We start from the raw sequence: 17,339 nt of genomic DNA on the forward strand, positions 1-17,339 counted from the left end.
AACATCAGGAAGGCAAGAGAGACCCAAGGACTATGATAGGTGGACCAGGAGGGGCCAGTGTCCAGCCTGACATCTAAAAAGGGGTCACATGAGGTTACTGGAGAACATGATGTGTATGTACCCCAAGACGAGCCCCTGCTGGCACTGTGGGTGCGGGGCTGCCTCAGACACTTAGGTCCTGCTTGATCAGAGTCAAGGTAAAAAAGAGCCCAAGGGCTAACTTCTGTGGAGAAGCCTCCTCCCAATTCTCTTCTTTCTTGGGGGCACAGCCGAGTTTCTTGGGGCACGCAGCTAGCACCTGAGCACAGCGACATTCTGGGCTGGGGCTGGATGGAGGTGTCCCTGGGTCCTCTCAGGGCTTTGCGGCCACATTCAGGCCATCGCAGGTACCAGCCTGCTCCTCGCGTCCACCTTGCTACTGAGAACATGACAGGGTTCTACTTCCTCCTTCATTCCCTTTGTTCGGTCTGAAATCACTCATGCATTACGGTGAGAAGGCACATGCGGTTTGCTCTGGAAATCAAGTTGGTTTTTCCTACCCACATGCATTTCTCCTTCTGGTAACAACTCCTCAATTCCCCTTTAAGGAAACAACCCTTCCTTTTTCTTTATCTCTTTTTTTGATTTAAAAAAAAATTATTTATTTATTTAGAGACAGTGTGCAAACCAGCACGGGGGAAGGGGGGACAGAGGGAGAGGAAAGAGACTCCCAAGCAGACTCTGTGCAGAGTGCCAGGCCCGGCGCGAGGCTCCATCTCACCCCCCTGAGACCATGATCCAAGCCGAAACCAAGAGTTGGATGCTTGACTAACTACACTACCTGGGTGCCCTTATTTTTTATTAATTTTTAATTGTAAAATACACATAACATAAAATTTACTATCTTCTCCATTTTTAAGCATAAAGCACAGTATTGTGAAGTACATTTACACTGTCACACAACCAACCCCCTTCCTTTCTTAAGAAGTCCATGTTTGTTTGGGTTTGACCTCAATCCCTGGCTCCAAGGAGGGGCCTAAGCACCTGGCTGGGCCCATCAGAGCCTTTTATTTCCCCGATCACGTGACTGGCTTATAATGGGTACATCACAGACCACAAGCCCTGAGAATCAACAGAAGGACTGTTATTAGAACTATTGGGAAAGAAGCTTTCTGTTCCTGTTCCGGATGCCAAACTAGTGGGAACTAAGATTGGAGCTGCAGTTCTTTGAATTCATAGAGAAATGGGAGTATCTTTTTCACCAGCTTTAGGACCTGCCTCATAACAGAAAAAGAGGCAAAGCTGGCAATGTTTGAGAACCTAGATCCAGCCATGCCTGAAGTTATTCCACATAGACTTTCCGGTTATCTAAAACAATAAATCTTTTTTTTTCCTGAAGCCAGGATGAGTTGGGTTTTTGTCATTTGCAACTAAAAGACCCCTGACCTCAGGTTTACAGTTGCTTGTGAAGCTTGATAAGATCCAAGTACCAGTGTCCTTTTCTGCTCTCCTCACCTCTCTGAGCTTTCAGAGATCACAGTGTAACCTAGCCCAGAAGCCTCCCCCACAAAAACAATGGACACATAACATTTGTTCAACGATGTTGAGAATAGTTTGTCGGGTGGGAAATGAGCATAATAAAGAAGTTCTATCAAAGGCAAACATATTTGTCACTAATCTGCACACGTGTCTGTAAGCATCACTGAGCACACAGCATGTCCCGAGAAAGATGACATTTGTTGGTCGTGGTTGAAAGCCCAGTGTCCTCTGACTTACGTGGTTATAATGTGGGTCAGGGGACAGTGTGAGGCACATCTAGGTGTCCATCCAGAGTCTAGCTTACACCGTGTGGCCTGAATGCACACTGCAGCCAGAATGAAGGTCATCATCCATCCGGGCATCACTCTTCTGGGATGAAGAAGGAGGCCGGACAGACGAGGTCCTGCATTCCTGACCCACCCGGGGCCAAGGCCAAAGCCCGCAGGCCCTGCTCTCTGTTTGGGATATTCCTGCTTTTGGAGGAGGCGGGCACGCAGTCTGTGGGATCAGGTTTGCATGGGTTTTCCTGACATTCTAGGAGGGCACCTACTAGATGAAAGCAACCTCCTGTGAAACAGGCTTTTGTTTTGGTTTGTTTTTGACCTAAAGGCAGGAATCAGGGTTTTGTTTTGTTCTATTGGGGTTTTTTCCCCCCCTTGGCCCGGGATGGCCTAATGACCTCTAGGAACTCTTAGACCTACGCCCCGAAGCCCTGGTGTGTGCGGAGGGGACAGTCGGTGTGGGGGGGCTGCAGGGCCGTCGGGGGAGGCGGCTTCGGCCCCTCCCCCCCCCCCCCCCCCCCCCCCCCCGCCCCTGCATGTCCGGCCACGTGGCCACCTGTCCGCCCGGCGGCGGCCCCCACGTCCGTCGGTCCCTCCGGCGGGTCCGAGCAGGATCGGGCCCCACGAGGTCCCGGGGCGCTCCGGGGAGGGGGCTTCGCGGGTCTCGCCCCACTTGGCCCCCAGCACCGCGAACACACGCGCCATCGGTGCCTGGCGGGACCCGGGGAAGCTCGGGGAAGGCGGCGGCAGGCCCGGCAGGTGCAGGCCGGCAGGTGCAGGCTCGCGCTGCCCGCAGCGCCCCGCGGCCCATTTCACAGATGAAGACGCCGAGGCTCCGGACCCTCCGCCCCCAGCGCCCTCCGCAGCTCCGGGCGCCCCCAGCCCCCCCCGCGGGCCCCACTCACGGCTCCCGCGGGCGCAGGCGGCTCCGCGGGGCGCATCCTCTCGGGCCGCCGCCTCCCTCCTCGACAGCGCGGGCCGCGGGGCTGCGCCCCTCCTCGCCGGGCATCGGCTTATTTTAGCGCGTGCGGAAGGGACGGACGGAAGCTGAGGTCACATGGAGCGCGGGCGGGGGCGGGGGCAGCACTGGGGGGCGGGGGCAGCACTGGGGGGCGGGGGCGGGGGGCTCCCCCACACACACACACACACCCCCGGCGCCCCGGCCTCCGGCCGAGCGCGCTCCCCAGCCCCCCAGCCCCCCAGTCCCCCAGTACCCCCATCCTGAATCCCCGAATCCCCAATCCCTCAATCCCCCCAATCTCCCAATCCTGAATCCCCCAATCCCGAATCCACCAATCCCCCAGTCCCCCAGCCCTCCAATTCCCCAATCCCTCATCCCCTAATTCCCCAGTCCCCCAATGCCCCCAATCCCACCAATCCCCCAATCCTGAATCCCCCAATCCCGAATCCACCAGTCCCCCAATTCCCCAATCCCTTATCCCCTAATCCCCCAGTCCCCCAATCCCCCAATCCTGAATCCCCCAATCCCCCAGTCCCTCAATCCCCCAATCCAATTCCCCCAACCCTCCCACCCCCCATCCCCCAGTCCCCCAATGCCCCCAATGCCTCCAAATCCCCCATCCCCCAATTCCCCCAACCCCCAGTCCCCAATCCTGAATCCCCCAATCCCGAATCCGCCAGTCCTGAATCCCCCAATCCCCCCAATCCCCATGACCTGTTTGATCCCCTCCACACACCCCTCCCTCTGGTAACCCTCAGTTTGTTAAGAGTCAGTTTGTTAAGAGCATGTTCCCTGGTTCACTTCTCTCTCTTTCTCTTTGTCCCTTTGCTCATCTGTTTTTTTAAAATATTATTTATTTATTTATTTTTAAAGATTTTATTTATTTATTCATAGACAGTGAGAGAGAGAGAGAGACTGAGAGGGGCAGAGACACAGGCAGAGGGAGAAGCAGGCTCCACACAGGGAGCCCGACGTGGGACTCGATCCCGGGTCTCCAGGATCACGCCCCAGGCTGCAGGCAGCGCCAAACCGCTGCGCCACCGGGGCTGCCCTGCTCATCTGTTTTTCCCTGAAATCCCACATATGGACGAGATCACATGGTATTTGTCTTCTGACTGACGGGCTCAGCCCCACACTCTCCAGCTCCCTCCGTGTGGCTGCAAACCCCAGATCCCCGCTCTCTTGGGGCAGGGAGCAGAGAGCGGGTTCCCACCTGCCGCCTCCACTCGTGGGGGCACCTGGGCTCCTTCCACCTCTGGCCCAGTAACCCCGCTGTGCAGTAGGGACGCGGCATCCCTTTGAAATAGTGTTTTGGACTCTTGTACTGGGATTGCAGGATCATAGGGGAGCCCTACTTTTTCTTCTCTAACTTTTTGAGGAGCCTCCATACCGTTTGCCACGGTGGCTGCAGCAGCGCCCGGGGCTTCCTTTGTCTCCCCATCCTCACCGACACTTGCTGTTGCCTGTTTTTTATTTTAGCTGTTCTGGCGGGTGTGGGCAGCGTCTCACTGCGGTATTGATGCCGGTTCTCTGATGAGAAGTGATGATGAGCATCTTTTCATGTGTCTGTTGGCCCTTGGTATGCCGGCTTCTTTTTTTTAAGATTTTATTTATTTATTTATTTATTTATTTACTTACTTACTTACTTACTTACTTACTGTAGAGAGCGCTGGCAGAGGGAGGGGCAGATGGACAGGGAGCCCCTCTAGCAGACTCTGTGCTGAGTAGGAAGCCTGACAAAGGGCTCAATGTCACAACCCTGAGATTATGACCTGAGCTGAAACCAAGAGTCAGACGCTTAACCTACTGAGCCACCAGCCACCTCCATCGCGTGTATTCCTTGGAGAAGTGTCTGTTTGTGTGTTTTGCGCAATTTTAATTGGATTCTTTGCTTTTTTTGTTGTTGAGTTGTGTAAGCTCTTTATATATTTTGGGTGCTAACCTTTTTCAGATGTCATTTGCAAATATCTTCTCCCATCCAGGAGGCTGGGTTTTAGTTTTGTCGATTGTTTCCTTTGCTATGCAGAAGCTTTTTATTTTGACGTTGTCCCAACAGTTTATTGTACTTCTGTTTCCTTTGCATCAGGGGACCTAACTAGAAAAATGTTGCTAGGGCCAATATCAGAGAAGTTACTGCCTATGCTCCCTTCTACGATTTTTATTGTTTCAGGTCTCATATTTAGGTCTTTAATCCATTTTGAATTTCTGGTCTTGGACATTTTGAGGGGTGACGAACCGTTTCCTCTGAGCTCTGCTGATCCAGAAACTCTACTCTAAAGATTAAGGGGGAGCAGACTTAGGGAGTGGGTAAGACATGCATTTTTCCAAACAGGAGAGAGTCCACCTTTGGATGAGTCATCACTCAGATAATCTTTACTAATAATCTCCTTTTATGTGTCCTGCATGTTGAAGAAGAAAGAAAGAAAGAAAGAAAGAAAGAAAGAAAGAAAGAAAGAAAGAAGAAAAGAAAAGAAAGAAAAGAAAAGAAAGAAAAGAAGAAGAAAGAAGAAAGAAGAGATATTGCTCTGTGGTGGACTTTCAGAGTGCCATGAACTCTTGATCTTAGGTTCATGGATGAGTTTTTTTGCACCTGAGATGTACAACATTCCCTGCCAGCTCTTGACAAGGGGTCAATAGAGTAATAGAATTAATAATAGCCGCCATCACAGGGGTGCCAGGCACTATGGTAAGAGCTTTATGTGCATTATCTCACAGCTCCTGTTCTCAAGGAGCTTGAATCCAGTGGAGAAGGCAAAATATTTACAGCGTCTGCTGCCTCCCAAGTGAGAAATGCAGGCAGCCACCCTCGGAGGGGCAGAGAAGGCATCTCCAGTTCTGTTCTTTCCCATCAGAGCGAGAGGGCTGAAGTATCCTGGAGGGCTGGCTTGCATCGCTTGGAGCCTGTTGATTTGTGATTCCGTATGGCATTATTATCCTTGGAATGTCCATCCTAAGAAAACAAGAGCAAGTCCTTCCTGCTCCAAACACCCAGCAGATTGTCTTTGCTCCCCCCAAATATTTATTCATAATGGTAATAATGATGATGTTGATGAAAAAACTAAATAAAAGTCAAATGAAAGAGAACAAAGACTCTCTTCCAGGCCTTTTTCTTTGTGTGGTATGCATTTTCTACTCCTATGTCTTTTGTGTCTACCTACATCTTGATAACTCCTGGATTATAATCTCTAGCTCCGACATTCTCTCCCAAGACCTTCCCAGGAAGATCCAGACTTATATTCTTAACTGTCTGCTGTTGAATCAACTCCTCCCAGAGTGGCTGCAACACAATGTATCCTAAATTTATTTTTTTTTATTTTTTATTTTTAAAGATTTTATTTATTTATTCATGAGAGACACACACAGAGAGAAGTAGAGATACAGGCAGAGGGAGAAGCAGGCTCCATGCAGGGAGCCTGATGTGGGACTTGATCCCAGATCCTAGGATCACGCCCTGAGCCAAAGGCAGATGCTCAACCACTGAGCTACCCAGGCGTCCCTGTATCCTAAATTTAATTCCTAGCCAGTGTCTCTCCCTGTATGGTTATCACTGTTAATGGTATTAACATCCTGCCTGCGTCCAGGACGTCCAGCCCCTGAAGACTCCACCACTCACATCCAATTGGTCACCCATTCCTGCTGATTCTAATTCAGAAATCTTTTCTTAAAAAAAAAAAAAAAAAAAAGATTTTTATTTATTTATTTTAGGGAGAGAGTGTGTAGGTGTTTTTGTACACATACACACGCTCTTGTGAGCCGGGGGCACGGGGCTGAGGGAGCGGGAGAGGAACCCTAGCAGACTTCCCACTGAGTGTGGAGCCCGACACAGGGCTCGATCCCACAACCCAGAGATCACACCCCGAACTGAAATGGAGAGTCGTTCGCTTAGCTGCCCGAGCCACCAGGCACCTGAGCTCGGGAACGTTTCTTGAATCCAAACCAGGTCTTCATCCTTTCTGCCGCTGCCCTGGGTCTAGAACCCTCGGCCCACATCTGGACTGTTCCGGTAGCCACCTTCAACGGGGCTATCTCCAATGTAGGTCCCACCCGGCAGCCACGGGCATCTTTCTCAAGTGTATATAGGATCGCCCTTTCATGGCTTGCCGTTGCCTTTCTTACCTGAAAACCAGGTTCAACAGGTTTGGGGGGTCCTTAGGTACCTAAAGACTTACCCGTGGGACTCCAGGCAATCCGTCCCCTCCTTACCCCAAGCAATTCCACTTGTAAATGTTTTATACGTTTAGGATCTTCACAGAATCTCTTCTGAGGACGGGAGCTGCTGCCCCTCAAAAAAGTCCTTAGAAAATAAACGGTCCTGGGGATCCCTGGGTGGCGCAGTGGTTTGGCGACTGCCTTTGGCCCAGGGCGCGATCCTGGAGACCCGGGATCGAATCCCACGTCGGGCTCCCGGTGCATGGAGCCTGCTTCTCCCTCTGCCTGTGTCTCTGCCTCTCTCTCTCTCTCTCTGTGTGACTATCATAAAAAAAAACAAAAAAAAAAAACGGTCTTGATGGATGAGCGGGGACAAGCCAGGCTGTGGGCAAACAGCACCAACGTCTCCGTCCAGTCGGGAGCAAGCTGAACGGACCTACGACGACGAGAGCTGACATCAATGAAAACGACACTGTTTTCCTTCCAGAAGGCCGTGAGCCCGGCTGCACAGCCCAGGGCCGGACCCCCTCCCGAGCAGGCCGCTCAGGGCAGAGCAGGTGAGGGTGCCTCCCCCGGAATCCACCCCGGCTGCGAACCCCCTGCCCAGCCAGGCTCATCCCTCCTTGGGGTGCGGGAGTCGGGGGACCACGTGCCTTTTGCCTTGAGCCCGCTCCGTGTGCGGGGCCTGTGCTCATCTCCTCAACCGTGACAAAGCCAAGTTTTGTGTCAAGCAGGACACCAGGATTTCCGAGGAGCCTGAGGTAAAAGCAAGGACCTGGGTTCTTCTCGACTGGAGGAGAAAGTCCAGATGCCTCATGGAGCCTGGTCTCGCCCGTGGCCTCTCCTCAGTGTTACCTTCCATTCTTCGACGTGCATCTACCCGCGGGTTTCATCCAGTCTTTTTTTTCTTATTTGAAAGAGAACTTCTCATTACTTTTCTGCACAGAAGATTCAACCAGCGTCCGCTCAGCCCAGTTTGGAGGCCAGTTCTTTAGCCTTTGTCTTTTCCAGCTTGGCCGTGTGAGCCACCCCAGTGAGGGTGGACATCGTATCTGTCGTGCTTGGTGCCGACGGCTTCATCAGCTTAGCCAGAGCTCCTCCGTCTTCCGAGTTAACCTGTGTGAGGGCGACAGAGGGGCAGGTCTTCACGGGGACCAGGCGCCCCTTCCCGGCGCTCCCCTGGCTAACGCGATGGGGACCCCATCCCACCACGCAGGACAGACAGGAGGACACCAGCTCGATGGGATCCACGTCACGTGCAATCACTACCAGCTGAACCTTCTAGCGACAGTTGGATCCCAGCCTGGAGGACGGCAGCCTCTGAGTGGAGCAATGTCTTTGCCCACAACTTTCTTCTCAGCCCAGGCCAACGACCTCTGCTTCTTCCTCGCCTCGTCTGCAGTCGGGCCCGGCTGAGGCAGCTGAGTGGCCGTTGGCGGTGCACGGCCCGGGTGGACTCACGGGAGACGCTTGTGGACGCGTCTGGAGACCAGCCCTCTGGCGCCGCAGCTCCCGTCGTGAGGCCAGTTGGCGAGGCAGGCAAGGCCCCCTTGGGCCGCAGTCCTGTCCCAGGCCAAGACTCTCGGGCCTTTTCTCCAACAGGGGCCTGGCCGCCTTCTCGGCCTCCTGCTTGTTCATGGCGTCAGGGCCGGGCCGCCTCCTGTCCCTCGGCCTTCCCTCCTCTGGGCGTCTGCACGGCTGGGGCTGGGGAGACGGCGGCTCCATCCAGGCCGATCCGCTCAGTTTCCCTAAACACAGAGCAAGTGTTGGCCCCTCCGACCTCCCTTACTTGCAAGGTCTCTCCTCGGCCGCCGCAGCCCTCCCACCCCATCCCCACCCCCAGGGTGTCTTGGGCCCCCCTTCGGGGAAGGCTCCCGAGCGACCTCCGCCTGGGGTGGCTCCCCCTTCACCCCGCCGCCCCCCTCGGCCTCAGCACATGACCCGGAGGGGATTTCCTTTGGGGCCCGAACTGGGAATCGTCCTCTTGCCCCACGTCAGCTGGCGGCTGGGGGAGTCTTCAGGAGTTTCATTTCCCTCCTGGGGAACGAGCTCATTTCCCTCCCTAGGTTTTAGGAACCCAAAGTCAAAGACCGAAAGACGAGAGGCCACGGCCCGCTGGGCCCGCTCAGGCCTCGGCCGCCCCTGGACAAGCTCAGGGGTCAATGCAAGGACACAGGGCAGGGAGGGGCCGGCCCGTGCGCTCCTGGGGGGGCGGCTCACCCCCCTCCCGGGACCAGGAAGCCGCGGCCTCCCTCAGCTGCTACTCCGGTGTCCGGCTCAGTGTGGACGCCGCCCCTTCCTTTCTGGAAACACTGACACGAGCGACATCTGATCAAAGATTCCGTGTGGGGCAAAGACGACAAGATTCTGGACAAGATCCCCGGGGGGCTCAACGGTTTGGCACCTGCCTTGGGCCCGGGGCATGACCTCGGGTCCCTGCGTGGAGCCTGCCTCTCCCTCGGCCTCTCCTTCGGCCTCTCCCCGTGTCTTTCATGAACGGACAGGTGAAATCTTTAAAAAAATAAAAAGATTCTGCCGAAGTGTCCTGCCAGTGCCGGCGGGGAGCACTGGGGCGATGACGGGACGAACCATGCACACAAGGGCACGCGCGGTTCAGGCCAGAACCGGGAGAATTGGGGCACCCGGGGGCTCAGCGGTGGGGCGTCTGCCTCGGGCCAGGCCGTGAGCCCGGTCAGTCCCTGCAGGGGGCCTGCCTCTCCCTCGGCCTGCGCCTCTGCCTCTCTCCCTGGGTCTCTCATGAATTAAAAAAGAACTGGGGGGATCCTGGAAAGACAGGAGTGAGGTGCTGGGAGAGTCACACGAGAGGCACCCACGACCAGGGGGTGACCCCGAGGGAAGCTGTGGGAGAGGCAGGGTCCGAGCTCCGTCATTCCAAGACGGGACTGCGCTGGGGCCACAGACTGAAGAATAGACGAGGAAGATGATGCTCGGATGAAGCCGCGGCCAGGAGAGGCCAGAGGGGCGGTGGCGTCACCTCTGTGTCCCCACAGGACCCCGATCTCGCTCCTGTTCCTGTTCCAGGCTCTGCACTCCCGGCGGGGGCCTGGCCGCAGGGCCTCGGCCCAGCCTCACTGCTGTGCGCCCAGTGAGGCCCGTCCCAGCACCCCGGGGGACCCGCATGCAATATTGTATTGGTTTCAGGGGTACAACGTCCGGTTCAACGTGTGTATACGTTAAGAAGTGACCACTGTGAGGGCCGCCTAGACCCTGGCTCAATTGGTTAAGCGCCTGCCTTCAGCTCGGGTCATGATCTCAGGGTCCTGAGCTGAAGGAAACCCAGGTGGAACCCCAAGTCCGGCTCCTGGCTCCAGGCTCAGTGGGGAGTCTGCCTCTCCCTCTCCCCCTGCCTCTCCCGCTGCTCCCACTGCCCTGCTCCTGCTCCCTCCTTCTCTCCTTCCTCTCACCCCCAAGAGGAAAAAAAGTGGTCACGGTGATAGGCCCAGGCCCAGCTAGCGTCTGTCTTCGCACAGGTTGTGGATATTGTTACCGACATTCCCCACGCTGTATACGACATCTCCTTGGTTAGTTTATCTTAAACCTGGAAGTTTGTGCCCTTTAATGTTACCCATCTCCCCCAACCCCTTCCTCTGGCAACCGCTAGGCTGTTTTCTGTCTGTTTGTTTTGTTTTTTTTAGCAACAACAATTTCTTAAATGAATGAAGGTTAAAGTGTCCTTTGCTCTGGAGTAGTTGGAGAGGTTGAAGTTTTGAGAACGACCACTCGTGGGTCATTGAGGAATCCTTTTTTCATAATTGATGAATACAAATCTGAGTCCTTACCGGGGCTCAAGGCCTCGCATGATCTGGTCCCGCTGGGGAAGGCAATGGAAAAAAGACATGACCACAGACTGGTCTGCGAGCTGGACCTAGGGACCCCGGGCTCCTTGCCGCCGCCGCTGTCCTGGGCACGTGGGTTCCTCTTGCCTTTCCGCCCCCAGAGGCTGCCCTGGGGACTCGGCCTTGAGTGGCACCACAATGTTGAAAACCCCTGCAGGGCATGTGAGGCTGGGGAGGTCCCCTTCATGGGCTTTTAAGATTGGAGCAGGCCCAGGGATCTACTCATCCTGCTGCCGCCCAAGACGAGCCTTGTACGTGGGGTCCCGGTGCTATTATTAAAACCGCCCCCACCAAGCCTGCCTCTGCCCGGGGAGTTTGTCTCTCAGCAACTCTGTCAAGTCGGCACTGATGGTCTCAACTTACAAAACAGAAAATCGGGCTCGGGTTGATCACGTGTTTTGTCTGAGACCACACAGTCAAAAGTGTGGGTACCAAGTTGTTTTTAGTAACAGTGGTTTAAAAAAAAATTCTGTTATAAAAGAATTACATAGATCCTGGAAAGGCTAAAACCAGAGGCACCACAGAGACAACTCCCTATTAACATTACGGGAAGCTGCATTCCAAGCTTTTTCTATGCATAAGGAATATCTTTTAATATAAACTTAAGATCAGATTCCATGTGCTCTTTTTCAAATTTACATAAATAATTTATAACAATCTGCTGGAGATGTTTTCCTATGTCCTTAAGTTTTCACGGATTTGCTTTTGATTAGCTCCGTAGTACTGTGTCACAAGGATGTCTAGAATTAATTATCCAGTCCTCTTTTGTGTGGCATTATAGGACAGGGCCAAAATGACTGTATCCTGAAAGTATTTCCAAAATCATAGTTTTTCATGATTTACAAAGGTAACACGGTGCACGTGCCGACTCCTTCTTTCAATGGGGTCTAGGACCACACTCCCAAATCAACACATTTTTTTTTAATTTTTTTTTAATTTATTTATGATAGTCACACAGAGAGAGAGAGAGAGAGAGAGAGGCAGAGACACAGGCAGAGGGAGAAGCAGGCTCCATGCACCGGGAGCCTGACGTGGGATTTGATCCCGGGTCTCCAGGATCGCGCCCTGGGCCAAAGGCAGGCGCCAAACCGCTGCGCCACCCAGGGATCCCCTCAACACATTTTTTTGGCAACAAACATAAATAAATATTCATACTAAGTGGATAAATGATAAAGTGAACAAAATAGGCTTTTGTCAGTTCAGGTCAGGTTTTGCAACCAAGTAAGTTGGTGCCAAACTCGCCAAAAAAACACAAAAAAACAAAAAAACAACAAAAAAAAAAACCCACCACCTTTGGTTTTTCAGAGCTTTTTAGATTTCAGAATGGTGGACACCCATCAGGATTTGAAGTCTGGCTTGTTCCATGGCCTGGCGGTGTTTCCCAGCAGCTCCGGCTAGAAGGAAAGAACGGCAGCAGAGGGAAGGCCTCGAGCAGGAGCACGAAGCCAGGCTCCGGGGAGCTGAGAATCCCCAACCCCAAGTGGCGGTGGGATGCCCTCCTCACTGGGAGGGCTGCAGGCCTGGAGGTCAGCTGCAGAACACAGCAGGGCCCTGGAAGTGAGGGAGTGCATGGGGGGAAGGAAGTGCTGGTTAGGGAAGCCAAAGGGGCCTTGGCAGTGGGGCAAAGTGCAGGAGCCCCCAAATTCACTTCACACACACACACACACACACACGCACATGCACACGCACACACCCCCAGAAGTTCCACACGTCAAAAAGCAAACTGCCACGGGGGGGGCCCCTGCCAGGCCTCCTGAGGCCCTGGGAAAAAGGAAAGAAGGGCAGGAGCCTCAAAGAAGCGGCTGGTGTGGGAGGAGAAGGCAACCTGTTGACTTCAGAGAGGGGCAGAGCAGTAGGCCTCATCTCCTCCCTGTTCCTGTGTCAAGTGTGGTTTGCTGTCAAGTGGTAGCAGGTTCAGCCACAGTCGAGGGAGGGAGTGGGGAGAGGCCCCCAGAGAGCGAGAGGCCCAGGGGTGGGCGCCCTGCAGCTGGAAGGTGATTTGCTACAGCTGCTCTCAGCTGGGGAACAGAATGAATGGTGGGGACTGGGGCTTTGGGTTGTGCAAGGCATGCTGGGAAGTGTGGGTTTTAATTGGCAGTTGGGCAGTTTAGCCACAGGCTGGGGGCAGGGTGGGGTCTGCAAAGGAGGGGAAGCCGGTAAGCCGGAAACAGAGAGGATCTTTTTTTTTTCACACCAGCACACCAGGGGATGATTGATATATCAGAGCCAATTATTATTAGCCTAACACTGAGCGCCAAGGCCGACCCCAGGCCCTTCTCCACCCTGAAGGACAGGGTGAGATCATATAATTGTCTTTCTCTGATTGACTTATCTCAGCTGATACCCTCTAGTTCCATCCACATCGTTGCAAATGGCAAGATTTCAGTTTTGATAGCTGAGTCCAACTATCAACATCTTTTTTTTTTTTTAAGATCTTTATTTATTTATTTGAGAGAGAGAAAGTACAGAGGGAAAGTGAGACGGAGAAGCAAGCTCCCCACTGAGCAGGGAGCCCAATGTGGGGCTCCACCCCAGGACCCTGAGTCCATGACCTGAGCTGAAGGCAGACGCCTAACCGGGTGAGCCACCCAGGCGCCCCAGCCACTGTCAACATCTTAATCCTCAGAACATTATACATTATACTAAGTGACAGAGTGACATAGTATTTGACCATACTATCTTGAAAGCGTACAGAATTTCTCTTCGTAACTCTGGAGTATTTTGAGTATATATATTCAGCTTTCCAAAGTAAAAATATTTCCCTACTATAGACCCCTCCCTTTAAAATCTATTTACATATTTTTAGATGTTATATTTTGAAGATTATGAAGTTATAGATTTCTTATTTATCATTCCAGTGTTAGTATATGTGCTGCCTCAGGGAGTGCTATAGATTTCTTATTTAAAATACAATTATCCAGGGATGCCCAGGTGGCTCAGCGGTTTAGCGCCGCCTTCAGCTCAAGGTGTGATCCTGGGGTCCCAGGATTGAATCCCACATTGGGCTCCTGGTGAGGAGCCTGCTTCTCCCTCCACCTGTGTCTCTGCCTCTCTCTGTGTCTCTTATGAATAAACAAATAAAGAAAATGTTAAAAAATACAATTATCAAAAAAAATTAAAATAAAATACAATTATCCTTGTGGCACTTGCGTGGTTCAGTCGGTTGAGAGTCATACTCTTGACTTTGGCTCAGGTCATGGTCTCAGGGTTGTGAAAATGAGCCCTGAGTGGGGCTCCATGCTCAGCAGGTAGTCTGTTTGAGATTCTCTGCCTCGCCCTCTGCTCCTCCCTCTGCTTGTGTTCTCTATCTCTCACTAAAATAAATAAGTAAAATCTTTAAAATACAATTATTCATAATCTTATGTTGGAGATGGTTGCTAAGGAGATCATTAATGCATATTAATTATACCATATTGGCTTATTATCCAATTATTTTAAGTATAACATGAAGATTAAAAACATAAATATTTATTAAATTATACAACTTAATGTAAAAATTAATTATATATCATTATATATCAGAAAACTCCAGGGAGGGGAGCCCGGGTGGCTCAGCAGTTTAGAGCCGCCTTCAGCCTGGGGTATAATCCTGGAGACCTGGGATCCAGTCCCACATCAGGCTCCCTGCATGGAGCCGGCTTCTCCCTCTGAGGCCTGTGTCTCTGCCTCTCTCTCTCTCTGTGTCTCTCATGCATAAATAAATAAAATCTTTAAAAAAAAAGAAAGAAAGAAAAAGAAAACTCCAGGGACGCCTGGGTGGCTTAGTGGTTGAGCATCCGCCTCCAGCTCAGGATGTGATCCCGGACTCCCAGCATTGAGTCCCACATCGGGCTCTTCATGGGGAACCTGCTTCTCCCTCTGCCTATGTCTCTCTGCCTCTGTGTGTGTGTCTCTCATGAATAAACAAAGTCTTTAAAAAAAAAAAAAAAAACAACTCCAGGCAGCTGGTATTCCTTGTTAAAGGGAAAGGGGCACTCATCCCTCTGAGAGCAGAAATGACTCCTTTCTTCCTTTTTTTTTTTTCAAGACTCTATTTATCCATTGATGAGAGATCTACAGAGAGAGACAGAGATACAGGCAGAGGGAGAAGCAGGCTCCCCGCTGGTAGCCCGATGCAGGACTCAATCCCAGGACCCTGGGATCACGACCTGAGCCGAAGGCAGATGCTCACCCACTGAGCCACCCAAGTGCCCATTATTCCCTTCTTCTGTTTGGGGAAAAAAAGACTATGTATCTAAGGCTTAGATCCATAATAGTATTTGCTGGGTTGTTTGAGGAGTGGTTAGCATCCAAACCCCCTTACTATGTAAGAGAGTCTTTCTTTGCCTGGTGTTGGTAGGGAACAGAGCCCCATCCCTTGGAAATTAAGGTATGATTGCATGATCCGTGCTCAACCATCTGAACCTGTGCTAAGAACCATGGGTCTGTAGTAAGTGACATGAAGAAGCTGACTGCTCAAGATGATAGGAGCAGCCTCCGATGTCTGAGGCAACGATGGCAGTAGTGCCAGGAACAGTGTTCAGCAGCCACAGTGACACAACTTTCCAACCAGGCTGTCCCCATGGCATGACCATGGCTATGGTTACGGCTGCCCACTTCCCCTTGGTGCTGCTTACTTGCTCATCAGGATCTCCGGCCTTCACATTGACGCCTACCTACTATCCTTTCAAGAAGCCCTTTCCTGCTCAAAGGAGCCAGATTCCGTTTCTTTGGGTGCAATCAAGAATCTTTGTAGTCAAGAACCCCTCCAAATGGGAAGAAAAAAATATATAATAAAACCCTTAAAGTTGGAAAAGTTGATGGGGGAGAGAGGATGGGCAGGGGAAGGAAGGAGGTATTGCTACTTAGAAAGGTAAAAATAAGGTTTTTCCTGGAATTAGCAGAAAACAATGACAGCAACAACCCTTGTTAGAATAAGAGCACATTGAGGGGCTTCTGGGGCGCTTAATCAGTTGGGTATCTTTCTCTTGATTTCAACTCAGGTCATAATGGCTCAGGTCATGATCTCAGGGTTGTTGAGATCGAGCCCCGTGTCGGGCTCTATGCTGGGTATGGAATCTGCTTCAGATTCTCTCTCTCCTGGGGCACCTGGGTGGCGCAGTAGGTTAAGGTCTTGTTTTGTTTTAAAACATTTTATTTATTTGAGAGAGAGAGTGCATGTGATGAGTGCAAGTAAGTGAGAGAGTGAGAGCAGGGCTGGAGAGAGAGGGAAAAGCAGACCTCCCCGCAACCCCTCTTCCTCTCCCCACCCACCCCTGCTCTCTCTCTAAAAGAAATACATAAATCTGGAGAAAAAAAAAAAAAAAGAACGTCTCTCTTTTCCTCTCCCTCTGCCCCTCCCGCCCTTCTTTATCGCTCTCTCAAGAAAAAAAAAAAAAAAGGACTAAGAGCACATTACATACAGCTAAACAGAGCTGCTGGACTCCCAAGGAAACCAGGGCTGCAATTCAATTGGCACAAGTGAAAAATCTGAGTCCAGCACCCTAGAAGGAAATGAGTTGTGTGAGGGATAGGACTCTTTTCAGAGAGTTGTGTCTGGGGTTCTGAAATGGTGTTTTTGGTGGGTAAACTTTCAGGTAAGTTAGGCCTGGAAACACATCAAAGAATAAGAGTTAAATATTAGCCAAAACTTGATAATAGTACAGAAAAACTGACATATTTATTTTTTTTAAAGATTTTATTTATTTATTTATTTATTTATTTATTTATTTATTTATTCATTCATGAGAGTCACAGGGAGAGAGGCAGAGAGACAGGCAAAGGGAGAAGCAGGCTCCATGCAGGGAGCCCGACGCAGGATTGGATCCCAGGGCCCCGGGGTCACGTCCTGAGCCAAAGGCTGACAGTCAACTGCTGAGCCCCCCAGGCACCCCCTGACCTAACTTTAGAAGAAAAAAAAAAAAAAAGCAGAGCTGTGTAGAGGAGGAGCCGCATGAATAAGCATTCTCCTGGGCGGTCATTCTCGACCTGAGAGGCCGGGGGCGGCCCTGTGTCCCCCAGCAGCCCCCTGATGGCAGGATGCTCCATCAGCAGGGGAGGCAAAAGCGTTTGAGAAAAGCCTCTCAATAAAAAATAAATGAATAAATAAATAATAAAAATAAAAATAAAAATAAAAATAAGAAAAGCCTCTCAGCATGACTTGTCCCGGGAAGGGAGGAAGGCGTCCTGGGAGGCCAGAAGTGCAAAGGGCGGCAGATTGGAGGTGTCGAGGATCGGAGGCTGAGTGTGGAAGGCGAGGAGAGATCCAGAAGCAGGCCGCCAGCCTGGCCCCATCTCAGAAACCTGCAGACGCGGCCGAGGCCTTGGGGCGAGCTTCAGCATTCGGGCCGCTGCCCTGCATCCAGCTGACCCGGGCTGGGCCACGAGCTCTTTAAACCAGAGACGGAACTTGGGCACCGCAGTCAGGCTCTGGGCCTGGGCCTGGGTCTGGGTCTGTGCCCCGGCACCTGTGGGGGAGCAGCTGCACGTCGCGGGCCTCCGGCCTCCCGCAGCCAGGGCGCCCCTTGCACAGCAGGTGCTCGCCCCTGCCCTTAGCCGTTGTTGGTGCTTGCTGGCAATTTTCATCTTCCAGAG

General features: G+C 52.0%; 2 protein-coding genes across 5 annotated transcripts in view; both read right to left on the bottom strand.

Moving 5' to 3' along the window:
• Positions 1–8,791, bottom strand: part of NRROS (negative regulator of reactive oxygen species) — a 29,457-nt gene extending 20,666 nt beyond the window's left edge. Inside the window, exons 1-2 of one of the 4 annotated variants that reach the window (XM_077883878.1) lie at positions 6,930–8,791; positions 4,419–5,710 (exon numbers count right to left, since the gene is read on the bottom strand). Coding sequence is in view for 1 of the 4 variants with exons in the window: in XM_077883877.1 (XP_077740003.1) it covers positions 2,705–2,808 (104 nt within the window). In the remaining 3 variants the exon portion in view is untranslated. Of the gene's footprint in view, positions 1–2,704; positions 2,844–4,150; positions 4,394–4,418; positions 5,711–6,929 lie in introns of those variants that run through there. The other 3 variants (XM_077883881.1, XM_077883877.1, XM_077883879.1) reach the window with 3 other exon arrangements.
• LOC144305092 (large ribosomal subunit protein eL8-like) lies at positions 7,876–8,547 on the bottom strand. The gene is made up of 2 exons (XM_077883769.1): positions 8,284–8,547; positions 7,876–8,190 (listed from the first exon to the last, which is right to left on the bottom strand). The coding sequence occupies exons 1-2, from the start codon at positions 8,545–8,547 to the stop codon at positions 7,876–7,878; spliced, it is 579 nt and encodes a 192-aa protein (XP_077739895.1).
• Positions 8,792–17,339: the final 8,548 nt, after the last annotated feature.

Source organism: Canis aureus, chromosome 35, assembly GCF_053574225.1.
Source record: "Canis aureus isolate CA01 chromosome 35, VMU_Caureus_v.1.0, whole genome shotgun sequence".
Taxonomy (NCBI): Eukaryota; Metazoa; Chordata; class Mammalia; order Carnivora; family Canidae; genus Canis; species Canis aureus.

What these genes read in the sequence shown, in the direction of transcription:
- LOC144305092 (XM_077883769.1), bottom strand. Translation starts at nt 8,547, where the DNA reads ATGAACAAGCAGGAGGCCGAGAAGGCGGCCAGGCCCCTGTTGGAGAAA. An exon ending in GAGGCGAGGAAGAAGCAGAG is followed by an intron (nt 8,191 to 8,283) that starts GTCGTTGGCCTG and finishes AACTGTCGCTAG; the next exon opens with AAGGTTCAGCTGGTAGTGAT.